A 24,589-nucleotide genomic window follows, 5' to 3' on the forward strand; every position below is an offset into this window, starting at 1 on the left:
TTTAAATTTCTATTATTGCAATAATGGTGTGAGACTTGTATGTCCTAATCAATCCTTCCTATTATCATTCTTTCCTCTCCAATATGATTTTATTTATTGCTTATTATCTTTTTTTCTATTTTTTTTTGTCTTATTTATATGGCCTGTATGAAAACAATGTGTGAATACACATTACTGCATACTTCCTAGTTTTTAGGAAACTGCCATTTGGGAAGAAATTTTTTTTTATAAATTAATCATATCAATAAAATTTGACTGTATATATAAATGTATATAATATTCATTTAATTCATTTATTATTTTGTTGTTTTTTTTTTTCTATGTATGTACACCCAAGAATAATAAATCTATCTATCTATCTATCTAGGTTTCGTGATGATTTGTCTTGAAAATAAGTCAAAAAATGGCTAAACGGCTGAGCTGTCAGCCGTTACTTTTCCAACTTTTTGTTCGATTTAGGGAAAATAGACCTACCAAGGATTATTCATGCAAAATTTCAGATCGTAATTCGAATTCTAAGTGCCATTTATACATTGATTACAAGATGGTTGCATTTAGTGTTAATTTTCGTCTCAATTGTTGCTCTGCTTTTACACATATTTGTTCTTGTTAAAACTAAAATAATTAAATTGAAGCGCTTGCAGTAAAACTACCATACATCTCACTTTTATAGAAAAAAAAACTTTAAAATATTAAATTATTAAGGGGGTGGGGGGGGGGGGAAGTTTTAACACATTTGCGTAAACCTGGCACCAAGGCTTTATCTTTGGACTGAGAGGATAGGTTATTAATGATAAAATCATTCTTATATGATGAATTTCACGAAGTTTAAGATTTTTTGGATAGGCCTCCAGGTGGTCTCTGTACAGGTAAAAATGAAAAAAAAAAATTTTTTTTTTAAGTTACAGGTCAACTTATATTATTCACATATTTGAAGAAATAAGATGCATATTTTGTTTTATAGGTTGATTTGTAACTTTAAAAATTTTTTTTTTTTCATTTTTACCTGTACAGAGACCACCTGGAGGCCTGGAGCTCCAGAACCTGGAGGCCAATCCAAAAAATCTTAAAACTTCGTGAAATTCATCATATAAGAATGATTTTATCATTAATAACCTATCCTCTCAGTCCAAAGATAAAGCCTAGGTGCCAGGTTTACGCAAATGTGTCAAAACTCCCCCCCCCCCCCTCTTAATAATCTAATATTTTAAAGTTTTAACCTATCCTCTCAGTCCAAAGATAAAGCCTAGGTGCCAGGTTTACGCAAATGTGTCAGAACTTCCCCCCCCCCTTGATTTTGTCATATTTGCGGAATCATATACATAGATATATATCTTAAACGGACGCGAATGAACACCATAGCCTTATCATGAATCCAAGAAATTTTGATTGTCTTTCTCTGCTACTAATATTTGCTAGAAGCTTTATTCAGTGGTAGTGGGATCAGCACAGCCCAAAGTTTAATTTCTCAAGAGAACGTTCATGGATATATTTTAAATAATAGTTTTTTATTGGACACGCTTTTCATTTATTATTTTGCTTAACTCTCTCTCTCTCTGTCTTTATGTAAAGCCAGTTTTCTAATTAAACTATTTTGTTTCTTTGTTGTTTATGAAAATTTATTACAGTTTAGGTTCCAATAGCAATTGATTATTCGACCGTTCAAAAATCATAATTTTTAAACTTTGTAAATAAAACGTAAGTTTTAAATGCTATGTTTTACAATTGTTTTAAAGAACACTTATTCTATGTTCGGCTGCCTGTGGCAAAATATCTCTGCCGAGATTGACATTAACCACACATAATTATCCTCATTATTTCCTCACCCCGCCCCCCCCCCCCCCCACACTTTCCCCAAATCCCCCGACCACTTAACCTAAGAACGCCCCCAAACCCATATTTATTTTCTCCTATGCAACCCTCCCCCTCCAATCCACTCCTCCAAAACGTTTACGGTGATAATTCGTATAAGCAAAAAAAAATGTATAAAATATCTTATTTGCAAGACGTTACGTATACGCAAAATGTCCTATTAGATTAGGAAGGTTGCATTTTTTGGCTGTAGTAATGATTTGCAGTTCTGTAGCTTTTTGGATCTAAAGGGATAAGACAATGGGCGAAATTTAATGTACATCTTTAAAGATCTTACACTAAAATTACCACTACTGCAGATTACAATTAGTGGTTAAAACGCTTGGACACTCAACTAAATGCTCCAACCATTTAAAATTCAATAAATGTCACCAACGAATAAAAAAAATGTTTTTTATAAAAGTTTGGGGACTATTGAACTAAACTACCCGAGTCGCCTCAGCTGCCCTGGTTAATCTATGCTTTGATTATGTGCTAAAAAAAAACAAGTCTTTTTGTAGGGGCTATGAAAGGCCACGTGTACTAAGAGCCGTCCTCTTATAAGCCATGAATGAAATTTTTACTACCGATCTATTGATATTTATATGCACGGGCTTATTTAAATCTTTAGTTCCACAGAGAAATTATAAATACTTCTAAATGAAATAGTCAATATTTTATCTTTATTATAAGTCTTTATCAACTTAAGAAGTGCATTTTAATAAATATTATGTTACCTCGTCAATTACCTCATACGGGCGAGATGCCGTCCATGTCATTGTCCATGACATGAAATGCCATGTTCTAACAACCAAGGATTAATAAGGGGAGCCAAATGTCTTCTTTTCTGTCCAAACACCCTGGGTATTATATTATATCAATATTACCCATCGGATAACCAACCCTTTGATTGCACGACCTTTGTCTGAGAAGTCCTAACTGTGCATGGTAGTGTGTTGTGCGTGTTTTGGGCCAAGGCATTCCCCCTACTCTTACTATTAATGTCGCGCACCTAACATAGTAGCAGGAGGAACTATTTTTAACGTCTTTAGCTATGACGTGGTAGGCCGAGATTCGAACCTATCACCCACCCAGCGAGTGCGCTACGTGTTAAGCCACGGTCGCGGGTTAAAATATTATGTTAGACTGATACCTGTCTTATTCCAAATTCCTTTTATAAGTCACATATTACAAAAGTCATAAAAATTGTATACGTATGATACTTTTATTATTTTAACCCCTTCTTTTCATTAAAAGCGAAGCCTTTCTATAATTAGGGTGTATACGTTTGTCCGGAACGGATAGCTTTTTTCGTTAATTTAGGCATGTTAGAATTGTCCTATCGATTTCAAACTTTGCATGGAATTCCTGTAGTAGTTCGGTACGATTTAGAAAGCGTTGCAACTCTATAATCGTAAACAGAATGTCCGTACGTCCGTTTTAAACAAGTTGATTTTTAGCATTTTTAACAGCAAATTTTTATGTGATGTAATAATTCGATTGATCTGATTTTTTTAATACTGATTCAAATGAAAACAAAGTACAATGTTATAAGCGAAGCATTTTCTTTGTTCTTCCATTCCTTTTGAACATTATTATCATTGTTATATTTTAGAAAATATAGACATAAATATCATCTTTTTTATATTATCTAATATCCCTTTTACATTGTTATTTCATATTTTATATATTGATCAAACTAAATTTAGTTTTATTTTATGTTTTTAAAAGTTGTAAATTTTATTTTTTTGTAAGATATCATGATATAAATAAAATATGGATGAAGGAAATATGGGGAAATATTTGTAAAGGAAATTGTCTACAAAAAAGTAAATAAAAAGTACCTTTTTTAAATTATGGTATAATCCTTTAAAATATATAAACTTACTTATCATTTAAAGAAGATCTTTACAGTTAACTTCATAAGTCAACCCTTAAATGTCTAGGTAAAATACGTATTATGTTGAAAAATCCTAAAGAACATGACCTAACTTTTGTGATTTTTGTTTAACCCATTCGTGACGAGCTTTCAAAGTTCAAAATTTTGATTCAACGGGCTTCAACAAAAAAGGTTTTTTCAATAATTACTCAACAGAATTCAAAAAGTAAGGTGTCAAATTAAAGATCTTACTATTTTAATTCATAATGGCAACTTTCCTCTTTTTTTTTGTTGAGTCTTAGTACCTTAAAACCAACTTTATTTAAAATAAAAACCTGAAATTACTTTAAAAATATGAGGTCTACAAAAAAACGATTCCATATCTAAATTCTCTGGACTAACTAAAAACACCGACTAGCTATTTTTGTTTTAATCACAAAAGTTAGGACGCGCGTTCTTTCCATTTAAAAATATTATGAAAGAAATAGACTCAGAGAATTTATAGGACATGCTATATGTGTTTCTAAAAGTTTTAATATTGATCAAAGGGAGGGCTGGGACATTGGACTGTAAATTTTAGTTTACCCAAAGTTTTATAAACACCTTGTCTTTTGTTTGCTTTAAAATTCGGGTAATATTATTGAACATTGATTAATTGGTTTATTTAGCTGTGTCTAAACTTTTCAACCAATAATTTAATTTAAACAAGGATGACAACATCCATAAGTAGCGAAGCACAAAATTTATTTATAGACATCAGGAAAAAATAATCTTTTTAGTATGTTAAAAAGACATAGACCCCCATTGATGTTTTATAGTTAACTAGCGACTGCGCCCCTAGCATCTAGGTGCTCTGTATTTCAAGAGCTAGGAAATGGCAAAAATTTGCCTAAAACCATCTTAAGACATAAATCAGGAAATAAAATAGCCTAAAACTATCCTGGGACTGGTTAGTGAGATCCTTCATTACAGAGAAAAAAAGCTTATTACTTTATATAATAGGATTGTGCTCTTTAATGATGGGAATGTTGTCAAAAAAATTCAGCTCTCTATCTTTTATAGGAGTCGAGAAAATTACGTTTCCCCCAATTCATTAATTACGGCCGGCCGGCCGGACGGACGGACGGACATTGTGAATTATAGAATAGCTTCGCTACTAAAAAGAGGTAGTTTTGTTTATTATAATAGTGGATGTACATCATTTATAATTCATTGTTTTTTTTCTTTCTGACAACGTTTGCATTATTAATTTTCTCTTTTGTATGACGCAATCCTTATTAATTTAAAATCTCATATGATATTCATTTATTTCTTCTGCTAATTTGATTCCAAGAACTATTTAATATTTCAATTGTTATTTTTCTTGTATTTAAAAAGAGAAAGATTTACGAGGGAATTTTGGAAGTGTTTTCAGAGGGGTTTATTAAGAGGAAGTTTTTTTTTAAAGAGTTTCTATAATGCAAAATAAATTATATAGCAAATTTAAGAATTTTTCATTAAATATTTTAACGATGAATTTAAGTGTAAGAATAGTTATTTCTCGCATCGTATTACAAACAGCTTTTCGCGGATATAAAATGTACAAGAAATGTAAAATGTGCCGAAGGCACGGGCTAAAAAACTGGTTGTAATCTTATGATTGTACATTTTTATATTCGTAGAAAACTGGATACAATACGATGCTAGACTTATTTTTTTTCATGTGGATGAGAACAGGTTCTAATCCACCGGATATTAATCAGTTCTGAATGAATACGAGAAAAATCTACTAAAGTTATTAATACCTCTAGTGGCAAAACTGATTGTTGTATTAAAGTCAGATTGATGTTTAAATTTTTTGTTTTACTGTAAAAGCACAGGGAATCGTGACGACACGGAAGCAAAATTGTGGGATCTAACATCATTTTTACTTTATTACACAACAATAAACCTCCAGCCAAAATTCACATTAATTTCATACAGTAAAATTAGTGGTATTAATTTCATGAGAACCGCCTAAAATTTGTTCTTTTCCTTTGCTTGCATGATTCAAATATATTCATGATTTCATTTTAACATAGAAAAAGAGAAATGTTCATTTGCTTTTTTAACAACTAGCGGATAGCCTCTAGAGGCTACTAGGGTACCTATAATGGGGGGGGGGGGGTCAATCCCGCCCCCCCTCCTCTATAAATTGTAGTTTTATTGGCGCTTCCTCTTAACACTTTAAAATATTTTTTTGTTTCACCCTCCCCCAAAATAGTTATTAACCTTCTTAGGAAGCTAAATTGTAAAGGAGAAACAAATCGGTTCAGCAGTTAGCATGATCCTTCATTACAGTCAGACACACACTCACACACAGATCCTGTTACTTTATTATAAGGATTAGCGGATACGCCCCTAGAGGCCTTTAGGGGCACTTGAGAAGAGGAGAGTGGAATTTGATAACCCAATTTCTTATTTTAGATTTTTAAAGAAAAAGTTAAAAAAAATTTTTGGGGAGGGGGCTAAAATTTTAGTTAATAAAAAAAAATAGTTATAAGCCTTCCTGGGACCTATGAGAAGCTACCCTGTTAAGGAGAACCCGATCGGTTCAGTGGTTAGCGAGATCCTTCGGTACAAACACACAGACAAACATCCTGTTACTTTAGTATAAGGATTGACATCAATGAGAACAATCTAAAATACAAAGTAGAACGATGTCTGACTGTCCCGTCAGCCCGTCCGTCTGTCCCTTAGGATCTCGGTAACCACTGAACCAATCAGATTCTACTCTTCAGGCAGTATAAATACTGGTCCTGTGGTGGTTTTAGGCTATTTTATTGGGGGGTTGTACAACCCCCCCCCCCAAAAAAAAAAAAATCAAAATACCCCCCTCCCCAATTTTGCGAATTCGCGATCTGCAGGAGATTTTCTACGTCCTTTAGCGATCCATTCGCATTTTTTCGGCTGGGTAGGTAATAATATATGTAATTAAACCTCTCGGGGCGAAGCAAATCCAATTAATTTGATTGAAAACTATGAAATTTTATATTCTACAATTATGATTTTTTAGCAATACCTTTTTTCCTTTGAGTTTTCATGATTAGTCTGACATGAGGACGTACAAAGGGTGTGTGTATGTGGATTTGATTTAGAGGGGGAGGGGGGGGGGAGTGAGTTCACAGTAGAAAAAATACAGCATAAAGATGGACTCTTTTAAATATCATTCATCTTTTATACTTAACATATTTTAAAGTACATTTAATTACGGTTCATTGTTTCGAGTAGTCAAGATACCTTTAATTAAGTAAGAGTTCCTTATTTTTTTTTATCAATTTTGGTGTATTCTGAATATAAATTCTTTTTTATTGATTAGATTAATTGACAATACCTCCTAAATGTCAATCTTATGCTATATTTTTATCAGGGCTCGGCAGCCGCGCGTCAGCCGCGACTAAGCCTCAAATTTAAACCTTTTTATTTTTTTTTGTAAACAAGGGATTGCCATACTTTGACTTTGGTGGCTGACGCACGGCTGCCGAGCACTGATTTTTATACCATAAAGGTGAAAAATTGATATTATTAATTAATTTTTTTCCATGGTATAATTTATAAGAAATCTAATAAAACCTGGGGAGTACTTTATAAGTAGTTTTTTGATAACGAAACGTAAAAACAATTTTTGACATGATAAAAAAGGGTAGAAAAAAAGACAATAACAATAAAACAGGGAAATAGAGTTATTAAAAGTAACTGTAATGAAAATGTTCATAATAGCATAGCTCAGCAAATTTTTGAAAGGTGGGGCTGGCAGCTGAAGTTTTAGTCTCAGGTTTTTGAACTAGGCGCCTGAATTCAAAAGTTCAATTAGAAATTTGTTTTAAACACCTGAAATAACCTGCAATATATAAACCATAGCTAAAAAATTATGGAATATGTGAAAACGACAAAATAAAGTCTTTAAATAAACTTTGAATTAGAGTAAAAAACTGATTATTTACTGAATTTTAAGAGAAGCTGTACGCATAAAAAAAGACAATAGTAAAAAAAAGGTTAGCAGAAAAAGAGGGAGAGTAGAAAAAAGAGGGTGAATTTTGGCACTTGTCATGAAATGACGAATATTGAGAATTATATATTATATTGTATTTTACTAACATGTGTCAAAATACAGTTCAATTTAAAAAGGGATAGTTCTATCTAGAATTATCTATAATACAAAGTAGCTTGATGTCTGTCCGTCCGTACTTCTGAAGCTTAAGATCTCGGTAACCACTGAACTGTTTGGATTCTACTCTTCAGGGAATATATCTACTGGTCCTGTGGTGGTTTTAGGCTATTTTCTTTGGGGGGTGGGACACCCCCAACCCCCCAAAAAACAATAAAATCCCTCCCCCATTTTTTATTTTTTGTAGGAGATATCCTTGGTCCTTTTTTGTAGAAGATTTCCTTGGTCCTTATTTATTTATTTTTACGAATTTCACCTTAACTTTTTTTATCATCTCTTGGGCAAAGCCCCTAGAGGCTAGGGGAGAACCTGCTAGTATATTATATTGTATTTTACTAAAGGGATAGTTCCATCTAGTGGATTAGCATCTAAGAAGTTATTTGCCTCAGTATTTGTGTACAATTTAACAATGGTGGTTCTATTTTTTGTACGTCAATGAATAATATAATTTACGCAAAACCTTGTTTTGTTTAGATTGAATGTGTACAGTGGCGTTCATCGTTTGGCTGCCTTGGCACCACCAACCAGAACCCAACAACTTCTAGAATATACTAGCAACAGGTATATACATCTAGCTCCCCTATCTAGTACTCGACATCTTCTAGAATATACTAGCAACAGGTATATACATCTAGCTCCCCTATCTAGTACTCGACATCTTCTAGAATATACTAGCAACAGGTATATACATCTAGCTCCCCTATCTAGCACTCGACAACTTCTAGAATATAATAGCAACAGGTATATACATCTTGCTCCCCTGTCTAGTACTCAACAACTTCTAGAATATACTAGCAACATGCATACATCTAGCTCCCCTATCTAGTACCCAACAACTTCTAGAAAATACTAGCAACAGGTATAAATCTAGCTCCCCTATCTAGTATCCAACAACTTCTAGAATATACTAGCAACAGGTATACATCTAGCTTCCCTCTCTAGTATCCAACAACTTCTAGAATATACTAGTCACATGTATATCACCAGCTCCCCTACCCAGTATCCAACAACTTCTAGAATTCTTAAGCAATACCAACTAGAACCCAACAACTTATAGAATTCTAAAAGCAATACCAACTAGAACCCAGCAACTTCTAGAATATACTAGCAATAGTTATCATTCAGTCTATGCAGTTTCTCTCCACACACATACACACATGGAAGATAGGCTTTACAAGAATTAAAAGGCTTGAAATATTTTAGTCATTACCTTTACAAAATATAGTTAAACATATTTTTTCCCAGGTTGGCCACTCGTCAAGGAGCAGTGTGTATGGGAGGTCGTACGGAAGAAACCGGTTATTTGGCGGAGTGGGAGTGTGCCACGGCCCAGCTATTGGCCTGCCAATATCTGCCCAAACAACTACTGGCGACGCCTGGCGAGAGGATTGGTAACTAAATTATATTTAAATCTTTCTCATATATTTGTAAATACACTAGCAACTATGCCCCTAGCATCGATGCAGTGGAAGAGAGGGGATAAAATAGCTTAAAACCATTACAAGGCTTTAATCTTAAATAATTAGCCTATAACCATCACAGGACCTAATGTAGAGAACACAATTGGTTCAGTGGTTATTGAGATCTAAAGTTTCAGAGAAGAAACCTTACTACTTTATATAATATGCTTGTCCTCCAAACAAAAATACCCCTTTATAATATACTAGAGTTGGCTCAATATAACTATATCGCTATTGGCTAGTTTTCTATAAGTACATATCTATTTATCTATTTCTCAATAAATCAATTTTTCTCCCCCGCCATTACTATCTAAAGGAAAGAAATAAATATTTATTAATTTAAATGATTTTAAAAATATTTTTTCAATTATATTTTTTTCAAATTACCATCACCAAAGGGTTAATATGATTAAAATTTTAGTTTTAATATTTTAACACAAAGGAAGTGTCGCCACAATCGAATTCTTTTAAATTAAAGTTTTCTTAGATTTACTCTATTATGAACGTATATTTTTTATTTGTGAAAAAAGGATTAAATACTTCAATGTAATTCAAATATCTACATGAAGTGAAAAACTTATTTCATTCCATAAACAAATAGAATAAATGTCTTATTGCTTTGGTCAATGAGAGTTTAATGAGGATTATTGGAGCACTATGAGTTAAAATTGGAAGATTTTATTAAATAAAAGTAATCGCAAATATACTTAGTAAATAATATATTTTCAATTATCTTTAAAGATAATTGTTGCTTTTGGACGTATTAATTCTTGTTTTTTATAAATATTTTGTGTTTAGGTATGTTGACTGAAGCCGCCCGGCTGTTGGACAAACTTGGGGACAAACGTCGTGGTGATCAAGTGGCCACCCTTCTCAGACAACTTACTACAAGTCATTGACTTGGGGTTTAAAATATTTATATGTCTCATATAATCATGACCCATTTTTTTTTTGCAAGTTTCTGCAAGCCATAAAATAAACATTGTATACATGGTTCTCGTTGACAGTTGACAGAACGGATTTGATTCTGTGAAAAACAATGTTATTGAATATGTAAAAATGTTATTATTATTGCATAGTTTTTATTGCAAAATATCAAATGTTATCATATAATAAGTTTATCTTTTAAAAAATCTTTCAAATTAGCGCAAAAGATAAAAAGTTTTTAAAATAAAAGAACAAATATGTAAAAAATGTTCCATAAGCAAAGCATGTTTTTAAAAAGAAAGATCTTAACAAATCTTAATGGATAAATATTTCCACAATTTTTAAGGTAAAATTTAAGTAATTAGTAGTTTTTATTTTAGGCTAAACCTGTCAAATTTTAAAGGCTAGCCTTACATAGGTATTAAGGAATATCCAATACCTAGGCTAGTCTATGAAATTTTATAGGATTTAGGCTTTATGAAACAAGGATGACAACATCCATAAAAGCGAAGCACTGAAACGGTAGGACAAATGGACATTAACACTTGTATAGTGTCAGAACTGAATAATCAGAATATAAATGTATAAGAATCGGAGCAAAATTGTAAGTAAATTTGCTGAAAAACTGCTTGATACAGGATAATGTTTATGGACATACTTACATTTTTAGGTCTTGATTATAAAGTTGCTTTGCTTATAACATTATACTTTATTGTCCCAGGAATCAGTATACTAAAAATCAGACCAATCGGATAATTAGATCATATAAAAATTTTTTGTTAAAAAAGCAAAAAAATCAACATGTTTAAAATGGACGTACGGACATTTTGGTTTTGATTATAGAGTTGCTACGCTTTTTAAATCGTACCTAACTACTAGAGGAATCACCATGCAAAGTTTGAAATCGAGAGGACAATTCTAACATGCCTAAATTAACGAAAAAAGCTATCCGTTACGGACGGACGTTCGGACGGACCGACCCTAATTATAGAAAAGCTTCGCTTTTAAAAAGATAGATATAGTCGTGATGTACTGACGGACGGCACACCGTAATTACAGTCTGTAAGTTTTTTATATGTTCGATCATGTATTTGGCCATCACTCTGTCATATACGCTCTTAAAACAGACCTTTTTCGACCTAAGATACTAAAACCGTTGCTTTATCCCATGACATGTAATTAGTTTTGTAACATCTTTCTATTTCATGGAAAACTAATACTAAAAAATGCAAATTTGGGTTTAAGTTTATGTGTATGGAAACCACAAAATTAATAGAAAAATCTCTATTTTTAAACTTTTTCTAATTTTTTAAGTTTGATTCTGAAAAGTACCTACAAAAAAGAGATTTTTCTATTGATTTTTGGTTTTCATACATATAAAAACTTACACCCAAATTTACATATTTTTAGTATTTTCATTAATTTTCCATGAAATAGAAAGATATTACAAAACTGATTACCTGGGCTTATAAAGAAATTGTTTCAGTATCTTACCTACAGAATGTATAGAGTGGCTGAATAACCTAGAATATCTTTGATAGCAAGAATCATAGTAAGTTGTGTTTATTTCATGAGCAAAATTATGAAGGAGATAAGTTAATCTTTAAACTCAATAAAAATCCATATACAACAATCAAAAAACTCTTAGTAACATACTCAGAATTTAATTTTGCTTTTTAGTTGTACAAATTTAGCCAACCTTAGTTTTATACAGGGAACCGGGACTAATAAATCTTCTCCATACTTTTCTGCCTTGGGTAGCTTGAAGTTTCAAGGTTGAAGGTTGAATAAGTATAATACAGGGAAAAAGGAATGTGATTCTGACAAACAATTCTAAAGGAAAATATTCCCACAACCCCCTTTCCCTTCCTACCCAACCCTCTTTAATTACATCAAAAAACAAAATATACTTCCACCTTACTTAAAAAGGTTTCGTAATTTTTTTTGTAGAATTGATTGTTAGAATAGCTACCCTTGAGGTGGATTCTTAAAAAAAGTTTTCCCCACTAATCGCTTAGTGGGGCAAAATTGTTTTCATGTTAAATGCACCAAAATCACATTAAAAATAAACAAGATCATAGAAGGGTTATGAACATAAGATTTAATTTAATTTTGTAGATTTTTTTTGGAGGATTTTTCACAAAAACAATTTTGCCCCACTAAGCGATTAGTAAAGTAAGGTGTCAAATTAAATATCTATTTTTGTTTACAATACCTAGCAATTTTTTCTCCTTTTGTTGCGTTTTAGTACCTTAAAACCAACTTAATTTAAAAAAAAATAAATTACTTTAAAAACAAGAGGTCTACAAAAAGACCGATTGCATATCCAAATTCGATGGATCATTTTACATTTACTACTTCATAAAAGCACCAACTAGCTATTTTTTAAACAATCACAAAAGTTAGGACAAGTTCTTTTTTTGTTTTTATTAGATGAAAGACATTGTTATTTAAGAAAAAAATATTTTGCTTTTAAAAAAATAAATTAATGTATGTAAAATAAATAAATATGTTTATTATATATTTTTAATGTTTGGTGAATGTGGAAAATGTACCAGTGAAATTTAAAATAAATAAATAAGAAAAATCTTTTGTTTCTTTTAATTTGTCACGAAACCTCAACATTTTTTTCTCTATGACATGGTCCCATAGGAAAAAGGATAAGAGGATGAATACTCACCCCCTTTTCATGGTAAAATACTACTTTCCCATCCCTAAATTTTTAGAGAAAATTTAGCAGACGAAAATCAAAAGCCGCCCAGGGCTTTTTGTATGTCAATCATAAATAATAATGTGAATAAAAATAAAAGCGATATTTAGCTAACAGTCGTGGGCGGTCAGAATCAGCTGAATGTTTATTATGAAAAAAATTTACCCCTTTTTAGAAATGGAAGGAATCATCTTTCATGTACAAATTTTTTTAAATAAAAATAAATTCTGTGTAATTTTTAATTAAATGCGTACAGTCTTGCCCTAAATATGGAAAAAGTAAAAAAAAATCATTTTAGATGTTGTTATTTTAGTATTTTTTATATTTAATAACAAAATTTTATTTTTATTTTTAATTTAAATATTATATTATATTCTAATTATTAAAACTTTACATATTAATTTTGTTACCCTCCCATTTGAAAAGTGGTGGAATAGCAATAAAATTTAGCGCGGCAACAGCGCTGATTAGGCCTATGGGCCCAATGCCTATTTTCGTCTTCTAGTTGCTTCGATTCCTCTCTTTTATTTTTTTCTCTATGACATGGTCCGAATATTAGGTTTATGGATGGATGTAGAATATACGTGGATATTATGACAAGGGAAAATTGTTTCCAATTCAGGTTGCTAATATAGAACTCGTTTATTGGCAGTTCATTAATCCAGTAGAAGTGGATTGGGTAAAGGGATTGGAAGGGGGAGAATAGTTATTTTAGCCTGCTGCAAGTTCAGTGGCGTGCGAAGCACTTTGGCTAGGGGGGGGCATTTTGAAGATTTTGCAAAATTTTGCCCCCCCCCCTTTTGATTATATATACTAATTTTAAATAAAGGCGTTTTAAGGGGTGGGATTATTTGATTATGGGCCTTCTTCCCCATCCATATTTCCCATTTCTATCCCCCATCTCTTCCCCCCATCTCTTCCCCCCATCCCTTACCCCCATTCCTTCCCCCCCATCTATTCTCCCCCATCCCTTCTCCCCAACCTGCAATGACTGAAGGGATGGGAGCTAGAAAGCATCTTAAAAAAAAAGTACAGAAGATAATTTAACCTTCCCCCCCACCACAAAACATTTTTTATGGGTGGAGTGGGATGTTATAAAATCTCAGCAGAAAGGATGAAAAACTCCATTAAAAAAATAAGGGGGGGGGAGATAAAAATACTCATTTTGGAAATAATTTACCAAAAATTTACCTATTATGTAAAACTGATTTTAAATATTTCTTTATTGTATGACAACAAGGATGACAATATCTATAAGTAGCAAAGCACAAAAACTCATGAATAAGAATACAGTTAAGAAGATTTAAAGAGCATTTGTTGAAATAACGAACAACGAGAAAAACCAAAAATATAAAGAACTACATTAAAAGTAAAAAAAATTACTTGTCATTTCATCTACAGATATAAAAATCTCTTAGAAATATGGAAAACTTTGAGGTATAGTCTCTTTTGTGGCAACGCCTCTTAAGAGGCATTTCGTCGTATTTTCACAGTAGTTTTTAATAGATTATTATAGGTTAAGTTAAGTTAGGTGATTTTCCCACAGGGTTAGGCAATTGGCCCCGCAGGGGCTATACATAGGGGAAAAGCTACTGTGAAAATACAACGAAACGCCCCTTAAGAGGCAATGTCAAGAAAGGGACTATATTTTGATACCCTTATCTACAAAAATTTTGTAAATTGGACCAAACAAGCGGGTTATTGTGAAAGATACAAAAATAGATAAAAACGTCCTGAAAAGCAGTCCGACCTACATGAATTTTTAATAGTTAATTATACTCCATAATGATGGGAATGTTAACATTAAGTTCTAGCCTTCTATCTTTAATTGCAGTTAAGAAAATCACATTTCCCCCTTAGCATTACGAACTGACAGCCATAGTGATTTAGAGAGTAGCTAAATGTTATATCAACATATCCTACCTTAAAATGGCACTTTAAAAATATTTACTACCCCTTTGAAATAAAATCAATTAAAGACTACAAGAGTGGCGTATTTTATCAAGTTATGAATATAGAGTGTAGTTAGTTTTAAGGGTTTTTAATGAAAATTGCAATAAAAAAACATGTCTTTTTGTAAGGGTATGTACACAAAAAATGATAAACTTATCCTGAAAATCATATGACATATTTCATATTCATTTAGACAGACATACAGTTTTGAGAAAAAGGCTTAGATAAATATCAACGCTGTTTCTTTTTTATATAAAATAACTTTTTGATTTAATATTTGTTGTTTTTTATAGAAATAACAACAAAATATACAATGTGATAAAAAGCAGAAGGGCGCGAAGCGCAAATTTTTTTCTTCAAATATGCAGGGAGAGATAGGTTTTTGGGCTATTTATTACACTAGTCCCCAATATTTCATATAAAATTTTCTTATTCGTTAGCTCAACAACTTTGGGGACTTAAATGAAATTTTGATTGGTTGGTTAATTAAGTTCAGTGTCCATACGTTTCATCCACTAATTGTAATCTATATAAAAGGTAATTTTGTGTATCAGCATTGGGGATGTACAAAATTTCTTTGGTAAAAAGTTTATATTATACAAAATAAAAAACTTCCTATTACCTGGTTTGTTATGTACAGTGAAAAGAGATTATAACCTAATTTCTACACTAGTTTAAAAATTTGGTAAGGTTAAATGAAGAGTAACTGTCTGATTGGCGCGAATTTTTTTCTTTGGAAACTGGGATAGTTTTGCTTTTTGTAATGTAGGGGGCAAAAAGGGGCATTTTTGTTGACCAGGGGGGGGCAAAACAGGGCATTTTTCAACATTTAGGGGGGGGGGGGGCGGTGGCTAGGGGGGGGCGTTTTGATCGCTAGGGGGGGGGGGGGCGATTGCCGCCCAAAACGCCCCCCTCGGTTCGCACGCCACTGGCAAGTTTCACTATATTAGAGAGAAAAAAAACAGTTGGTTTACGCTGAAAATACTTTATGCTTTTAGAACGGTTCGACTAAGATTTTAACCCTTACAGATCGGGGGGGGGGGGGTCATATTGACCCCCCCCCTCTATTTTTTCAATGTAATTTTTTTTGTAGGTAAGATAGAGAGTTGTGACTTCATGACTTTTTAAGTTTAGTAATTACACGTCGGCAAGAGTTGATTTTATTAGGATATCTGGTCTGTGTCGGTCGTGGTGTCCGGTCAAAGTCGGTTGGGTAGCACCAAAATTTAAAAAAATTCGGATCATGGAAAGAAAACAAAGTCATTCCTAATTAAGACAAAAGTCACTGGAAATTGATCTAAGGAAGGCTACTTATGTCCTTCATCTAACAAAATCTAACTTAAGGAAGGTGACTTATGTCCTTTGTCTGACAAATTCTAACATTAGGAAGGCTGCTTATGTCCTTCATCTTGCAAAACTTAGCTTTTCTGTCCTTCACATAGCAAAACCTCTCAAAACATAGCTTTTCTGTCCTTCACATAGCAAATACTTGCAAAATATAGCAAATTCTTACAAAACATAGCAAATTCTTGCAAAACATAGCAAATTCTTACAAAACATAGCAAATTCTTGCAAAACATAGCAAATTCTTGCAAAACATAGCAAATTCTTGGAAAACTTAGCTTTTCTGTCCTTCACATAGCAAATTCTTGCAAAACATAGCAAATTCTTGCAAAACATAGCAAATTCTTGCAAAACACAGCAAATTCTTGCAAAACATAGCAAATTCTTGGAAAACTTAGCTTTTCTGTCCTTCACATAGCTAATTCTTGCAAAACATAGCAAATTCTTACAAAACATAGCAAATTCTTCCAAAACATGGCAAATTCTTGCAAAACATAGCAAATTCTTGCAAAACATAGCAAATTCTTGCAAAACATAGCAAATTCTTGGAAAACTTAGCTTTTCTGTCCTTCACATAGCTAATTCTTGCAAAACATAGCAAATTCTTGCAAAACATAGCAAATTCTTGGAAAACTTAGCTTTTCTGTCCTTCACATAGCTAATTCTTGCAAAACATAGCAAATTCTTACAAAACATAGCAAATTCTTGCAAATCATAGCAAATTCTTGCAAATCATAGCAAATTCTTGCAAAACATAGCAAATTCTTGCAAAAAATAGCAAATTCTTGCAATACATAGCAAATTCTTACAAAACATAGCTAATTCTTGCAAAACATAGCAAATTCTTACAAAACATAGCAAATTTGCTATGTTTTGCAAGAATTAGCTATGTGAAGGACAGAAAAGCTAAGTTTTCCAAGAATTTGCTATGTTTTGCAAGAATTTGCTATGTTTTGCAAGAATTTGCAATGTTTTGTAAGAATTTGCTATGTTTTGCAAGAATTAGCTATGTGAAGGACAGAAAAGCTAGGTTTTCCAATGTTTTGTAAGAATTTGCTATGTTTTGCAAGAATTTGCTATGTTTTGCAAGAATTTGCTCTGTTTTGCAAGAATTTGCTATGTTTTGTAAGAATTTGCTATGTTTTGCAAGAATTTGCTATGTTTTGTAAGAATTTGCTATGTTTTGCAAGAATTAGCTATGTGAAGGACAGAAAAGCTATGTTTTGCAAGAATTTGCTATGTTTTGCAAGAATTTGCTCTGTTTTGCAAGAATTTGCTATGTTTTGCAAGAATTTGCTATGTTTTGTAAGAATTTGCTATGTTTTGCAAGAATTAGCTATGTGAAGGACAGAAAAGCTAGGTTTTCCAATGTTTTGTAAGAATTTGCTATGTTTTGCAAGAATTTGCTATGTTTTGCAAGAATTTGCTCTGTTTTGCAAGAATTTGCTATGTTTTGTAAGAATTTGCTATGTTTTGCAAGAATTTGCTATGTTTTGTAAGAATTTGCTATGTTTTGCAAGAATTAGCTATGTGAAGGACAGAAAAGCTATGTTTTGCAAGAATTTGCTATGTTTTGCAAGAATTTGCTCTGTTTTGCAAGAATTTGCTATGTTTTGCAAGAATTTGCTATGTTTTGTAAGAATTTGCTATGTTTTGCAAGAATTTGCTATGTTTTGTAAGAATTTGCTATGTTTTGCAAGAATTTGCTATGTTTTGTAAGAATTTGCTATGTTTTGCAAGAATTTGCTATGTTTTGTAAGAATTTGCTATGTTTTGCAAGAATTTGCTCTGTTTTGCAAGAATTTGCTATGTTTTGTAAGAACTTGCTATGTTTTGCAAGAATTTGCTATGTTTTGTAAGAATTTGCTATGTTTTGCAAGAATTTGCTCTGTTTTGCAAGAATTTGCTATGTTTTGCAAGAATTTGCTATGTTTTGCAAGAATTTGCTATGTTTTGTAAGAATTTGCTATGTTTTGCAAGAATTTGCTATGTTTTGTAAGAATTTGCTATGTTTTGCAAGAATTTGCTATGTTTTGCAAGAATTTGCTATGTTTTGCAAGAATTAGCTATGTGAAGGACAGAAAAGCTAAGTTTTCCAATATTTTGCTATGTGATGGACCAAAAACCTATTTTATGCAAGATTTTGCTATGTGAAGGATCAAAAAACTAGGTTTTGTGAGGTGAAGGGAGGCTACTTATGTCCTCAATCTTGCAAAATCTTTGTTAAGGGAGGCATGTTATGCCCTTCATCTAAGAAATTCTCACTTAAGGAAGGCTACTTATGTCCTTCCTAGGAAGGTGACTTCTGTCCTAATTTAGGAATGACTTTGTTTTCTTTCCATGATCCAAAAATTCTAAATAAATCTTAATTTCTACATTATGACTTTGTATATAAGGTAGAAACCTAAATTTTTTTTGGTGAATATCAATGACATTATGAGAAAAGTGGTGTTATGACCGTTTGACCGCACCCTGACCGACTTTATGACCGATTTTTGTCTGGCTTTTACTACAGACATATATCATGAATTTCGTGGCTTCTATTACAGCTAGAGACCTATAATTTTTTTTGGTAAATCCTTGAGCAATAATAAACAGATAAAAATATTAATTGGCGCCGCCAACCGCCGTTTTACCGCCGTAACCGCCGAAAATGGCGGTTTCCGTTATTTTCCGTTTTTTGGCGATGATCAGAAAAAGTAATTTTTTTGTTATGAAAAATAAAAGTTCGTCCTAAAATTTGGTCATCCTAGCTGCAAAATTGGCCGCTCTACAGCTGTTTTAAAATTTAGCGGCTGGCCGCTAAAAAGCGGCTAAGGAGCGGCCTGACCGCTATGACTAGAAAAAGTAATTTTCTCTAAAAATACACATGAACCACCAGAAAAAAAATTTTACGTCTTTATCTGTAACAGAAGCCGAGATAGAGGGGGGGGGGTCAATATGACCCCCCCCCCCACCCGATCTATTAAGGTGGGAATAGGGGCCCGATCTGTAAGGGTTAAATACTTTTACTTTAGAATTTCTTTGTATTCGTTCACTAAAGTATCATCATTTTTGAAATTATCCATCACTAAGAAAGTATTTTTTATCGATCGACCTTCAAACGTGGAGATAATCCAAGTTTATCAAAACGCTGCCTTACAACTATAAAAAAAAATAGACACCATATTTTAATTATTTTATTACTAACAAAAAATAACAGGGCTCGGCAGCCACGCATAAGCCTCAAATTAAAACCCGCATATGTGCTTTAAAAAAGATTCTTAAAAGATGGATTGTCTGTATAGGAACAGGTTTATACATCCAGTTAAATTTATAGTTATATTGATGCCCAATTCACAAACAACTTTTAAAGGTCGACTGATTTATTCTGTAGGTCAACCTAAACAAGTACAACTAACAAATGCCTTTATAAAATCAGTCGAACTAAAATTTCCAGAGGTCGACCTATGTCTATTGTGAACTGGGCTTATGACGATTTCACAGAGGCTTACATTCGGCTGTCGAGCCCGAACAAAATTAATTTATATTATTAATTCAAAACTTAAAACAGCTTCTGAACAATGAGTTAACCTTAATATTTCCCTTACTAACATGTTCTTGTAATTTAGAATTTAACATTCTATTTCTTTCCTGTTCTCTGCTTTTCTCATTTCTCAACTGGCTAATATCAGAATTCAGTTTGCTTTCATCTTTTTCCATTCTAGATATGTCTGCTTTGCTGATGTGGTGCTTTGATTTGTCTCTTCCTGCATGGGTGGTGTGTAGTTTTTGGCACAGGTTACCATCCAGCCAGGTTGCTGCTGGTGGTGTGTAAACCTTGCCATTCTGCCAAGCTGCTGCTGATTGTTGGTACAGGTTGCCATCCTGCCAGGTTGCTGCTGGTGGTGTGTAAAGCTTGCCATCCTGCCAGGTTGATGCTGGTTGTTGGTAAAGGTTGCCATCCTGCCAGGTTGATGCTGGTTGTTGGCACAGGTTGCCATCCTGCCAGGTTGATGCTGGTTGTTGGCACAGGTTGCTGCTGGTTGTTGGTACAGGTACCTGAAAAAAATCAATATTTGTTCACAATTAACGAAACAAAAACAAGTGAGCGCCTTTCAGCAATCCTTATATAAAATAAAAAGGATGTCTGTCTGTACAAAGGGATCTCGCTAACCGCTCAACCGATATGGTTCTCCTTAACAGTGTAGCTTCTCATAGGTCCTGAGATGGTTTTAGGCTATTCTATTAATAAAAATAAAGTCTGGGTATGGTTTTTAGATAGTTTTTTGCCCTTTCATGTCCCTTCGAATATAGACCATAGATGCTAGGGGCGCAGCCGAAGCACTGGAGGCTAATCAATCAATCAATTATAGATATAATTTCATTTAAAGTTATCTAAACAACAAATCTAGTTAGTGAACATTTTTCCTAACATTGGGATAGCAATGGATCTAAAGGGTAAGACAATGGCTGATATATTGATGTACATCCGGTTAAAACGTTTAAAAACTCAACCAATCAAAATTTACTAAAGTCGTTTGGCCATCGAATAAGAAAACGTTATCATAAGACTTTGGGGACTAATTTAATAGTCCTCTTTCTCTCTCTGGGGATTTCTCTGTATGTCCAACAACAATCTAGAAAAGGCTTGACTAAGGTTCTATAATGTTTAATCAAGTTTTGTAATTATCCAGGGCTGGTTTTATGCTATTTGTTGGGGCGGTTCGATTACATCAATACCATTTATACACAATGATCCTTGCCTCTAAAACGCCGGGAGTTTATGAGAAAATAAATTAAATTAGGTTGGGGTAACTCCAACTCTCACTTATTAAGGATAGGGGAGAATTAAATTGTTAATTTTCACCTGAATATTACTGCGATAATCGCAACAAGTAGAGCCACCGCCATTATAACTGCTTCCATCGTAACCTCCTAGAACAACAAAATTTTAGTTGCTGACTGCCAAGACTCAGGAATGATCTAGAAATTATAGGGAAGCTTTGTATTAGTACTGGGCAGGTTTAAACTGTTTTTAACCTATTTTTGAATGGGGGGTCAAAAATATACTAGGACACCTATAGAATCAGACTGCAGAGCCCAAATTTGAATTAAGTCCCCAATAAACTTTTTTTGGGGGATTTAAAAATTAATTTTTAGTGTTGCTGTAATCATTTTGACCGAAGCAAAAGCTCTTTTTTTACTTCGGGTAATATTGTGGCCTACAGAACATTTTTATATAATTCACTTTATATTGATACAATAAAAAAAACATTACTCTGTTCATTGGAAATATTTTTTTTTTCCAAAACAATTAATTTCATTGAAAAATCTAACATTTACAATAAAACAAATAATTCTGAAATCTAACCAATAAGAAGTCTCGTTTTATTTCAATTTCTAACAATTCAAAAAAAGGTGTTTTCACAAAGTGACTTATTTCCAATGTAGTTAAATAATTTTTATTTAATAAAAATGAAAAGAATGAAAACCATACACATAAAAGATACATTCTTTTTAAAATTATTTTAAAAAATAAGTTTGAATAATCTTATTTTATAACGCATTTGTATATTTGTCATTTAACCCTTTACAGCCATTTTTTAGGTTTTTAAAATAAGTGAGAGAACACAAACATGTTAATGTTAATTCGTTGATATATTATAAAGAATTAACTTTTTAGTGAATTTTTATAGTAAAATCATCAGGCCTAATTTTACTCTATACCAGAATACAATATTTATGAAGCAAAACACTCTAAAAGCTACGAATTTTACCCAAATAAAAAAAAAACCTTTTGCTTCGGTCAAAATGATCACGGCAACAGTAAAAATTAATATTTAAATTCCCCAAAAAAAAGTTTATTGGGAATTTAATTCAAATTTAGGCTCTGCAGTCTGATTCTACTGGTGTCATAGTATATTTTTTATATACGTTTTAAAAATAGGTTAAAAACAGTTTAAGGATACTTGATGTACTAACTTAAAAGTTACGTCACTCCACCTAAGCAAGGAGAGTATGAGAGTGCCATTAATTAGGGTGGCTTAATTTGGAACACCTGCCAAAACTCTAGGCCAGGGTGATGTAATAATTGAGTAGCTTCCACGAGAATTGCGGGTCAGCTTGTAATGTAACATAGAATACAATCAGCTGTGCGCGAAGCTTACCAATCTAAGATTGGCCAAAGGATTCTCACTTCCAGTCTCCATGTGCATCTGAGTCCTAACCTCAGAGAATCATGGCTACAACAACAACAACAACAACAAGCAAGATTCATGGTGCAGAGAAAAAAATATCATAAAATAGTTATTTCTCGTATCGTATTATATACGGCTTTCCGCGGATATAGAATGTACAATTATAAGATTAAAACTAGTTTTTTTAGCCCTGAGGTACATTTCTATATTTGTAGAAAACTGGATATAATACGATGCTAGACATAGTTTTTTCGTATGGATGAGAACCGGTTCCTATCCACCGGATTCGAATGAATACGGAAAATGGTTTACTTATAAAGAAAAATAGATTTTATGGTTGAAATTACGTATAGAGGCTAAGGGCATTGCCACAAAAAAAAAACTTTAAAATAATTATTAGCCGGTACAAGTTTTAAATATTATGAAAAATTATTCAATAGATAAAATTCTAAAAAAATTCCCAGGCTAGTAAAAATTTCCTTGAAGACTTACTTAAAACTTATTTTAGCGGCTGCGCCCATAGTATCTAAAGGATCTGTATTTGATGTGCTAGGATAAAGCGAAAAATAGTCTAAAACCATTTAAAGCCATAAATCTGTCTTAAAATAGCCTAAAACGATTCCGGGACATATGTAAAGCTTTCCTTAAGTAAAGAACTCAATCGGTACAGTAGTTATCGAATTCTTAAGCTACAGACAAAAAAACCTTACTACTTTATATAATAAACTAGCGGCTTCGCCCGGTGCTGCGCCTATAATTTATGGGCAGCAACAGAATTATTTTTTTTTTGAAGAGGTGAATTTTCATTTTTTGGGGGGTTGTGGGTGTCCCACCCCCCAAGAAAATAGCTTAAAACCCCCACAGGACCAATAGGTGTATACCCTAAAGAGTAGAATCCGATCGGTTCAGTGGTTACCGAGATCTTAAGGGACAGACATCGTTCTACTTTGTATTGTAGACTAGTATAAAAGGCAAGGAGACCCTAACACCAAGGCTAGTCGAGATATTCTAAAGGATTTAAGACTAAAATGCTTTATTTCGTTTTATGACATTTTCACTGATTTCTAATTAACCTTGATTTTAGTAATGACTTTTTATTAGAATTACTGTATAGATGACAATCTATGATACAAAGTTAAGTAGTAAAAATTTAAGATCTAGGAAACCGACGATGTTGTGCTTATATAGGAATATACCCCCCCCCCCCCCCCCTTCTCATCTCAAGGGAGGAATACATCCCTTCAGAAAAAATTCCACCTTACACACCTAAATTGAAAGCCAAAAAATGTTTTTTTTTTAAAGAATAGTTATTTCTTTCATCGTATTATAAACGGCTTTCCGCGGATATAGAGTGTACAAGGCACGGGCTAAAAAAAACTGGTTTTAATCTTATGATTGTACATTTTCATATTCGTAGAAAGCTGGATATAATACGATGCTAGACATAGAACCGGTTCCTATCCACCGGATTCGAATGAATACGAGAAAAATAATTACCTCCAGATGGGCTAGTCTGTTCATAATTGGGAGGATACCACTGACCGGCTCCAGGATGCCAGTTATTCCATCCGTTGACATAGCCTTGCTGCTGTGACCATCCACCACCTGAATATTCATCGTCGGCTCATCTGTTGACCGGCGTTGTACGGCCCATAGCCGGCTTGTTGACCGGCTTCTGTTGTTGACCAACTGTAATTGCCTTGGGTATCATTCCAACCCACTCTAGAAAATTGATCACCAGTCAAATACGCCATTTTATCTATATTATCTATAAGCCAGTGCTTATTTTAAGTGTTTTAATAAAACTGAATGCCCTTATCTTTTATCATTGACTTTATATAAATTGTTTATTTCAAATAATGTTATTGTTAAATGAGTACCTAACAAAATATTTCAACTGTTGTAGAAAACATTTAAAGATGATGAAATTATAACACCGTTGCAACTTTATAAATGTGATTATCTGTTTATCTATTATTATGCTACAATGAATAAGTTAAGATTTTCCAGTAAGGCTTCGAAACCGATCAATATCCGCTGGATTAGAACTGATTCTAAGCCACACTGAAAAATAATGTATCGTATTGTATTATATCCATT

The 24,589-nt window shown here is 32.8% G+C and overlaps 2 protein-coding genes across 5 annotated transcripts in view; one reads left to right on the forward strand and one right to left on the reverse strand.

Moving 5' to 3' along the window:
• SREBP (Sterol regulatory element binding protein) overlaps window positions 1-10,667 on the forward strand; it is a 126,227-nt gene extending 115,560 nt beyond the window's left edge. For all 4 annotated transcript variants that reach the window (XM_080162054.1, XM_080162055.1, XM_080162052.1 and 1 more), the window contains exons 32-34: window positions 8,391-8,477; window positions 9,162-9,307; window positions 10,175-10,667. In XM_080162054.1, coding sequence (XP_080018180.1) covers window positions 8,391-8,477; window positions 9,162-9,307; window positions 10,175-10,275 — 334 coding nt within the window. In that variant the 3' untranslated portion in view covers window positions 10,276-10,667. The remainder of the gene's footprint in view (window positions 1-8,390; window positions 8,478-9,161; window positions 9,308-10,174) is intronic.
• An 8,810-nt stretch (window positions 10,668-19,477) lies between these two features.
• LOC145319738 (uncharacterized) lies at window positions 19,478-24,294 on the reverse strand. The gene is made up of 3 exons (XM_080162056.1): window positions 23,987-24,294; window positions 21,160-21,227; window positions 19,478-20,351 (listed from the first exon to the last, which is right to left on the reverse strand). The coding sequence occupies exons 1-3, from the start codon at window positions 24,104-24,106 to the stop codon at window positions 19,988-19,990; spliced, it is 552 nt and encodes a 183-aa protein (XP_080018182.1). The 5' UTR covers window positions 24,107-24,294; the 3' UTR covers window positions 19,478-19,987.
• Window positions 24,295-24,589: the final 295 nt, after the last annotated feature.

This window comes from Acartia tonsa, chromosome 5, assembly GCF_053477335.1.
Source record: "Acartia tonsa isolate MP-2025a chromosome 5, ASM5347733v1, whole genome shotgun sequence".
NCBI classification, from domain to species: domain Eukaryota; kingdom Metazoa; phylum Arthropoda; class Copepoda; order Calanoida; family Acartiidae; genus Acartia; species Acartia tonsa.

Bases quoted from the DNA above. Each gene is read 5' to 3' on its own strand.
- LOC145319738 (XM_080162056.1), bottom strand. From the start codon at position 24,106: ATGAATATTCAGGTGGTGGATGGTCACAGCAGCAAGGCTATGTCAACG. The intron at 21,228-23,986 runs GTAATTATTTTT...TTGTTGTTCTAG, and splicing joins ACAGACTAGCCCATCTGGAG to GAGGTTACGATGGAAGCAGT. The intron at 20,352-21,159 runs GTGAAAATTAAC...GATTTTTTTCAG, and splicing joins ATTATCGCAGTAATATTCAG to GTACCTGTACCAACAACCAG.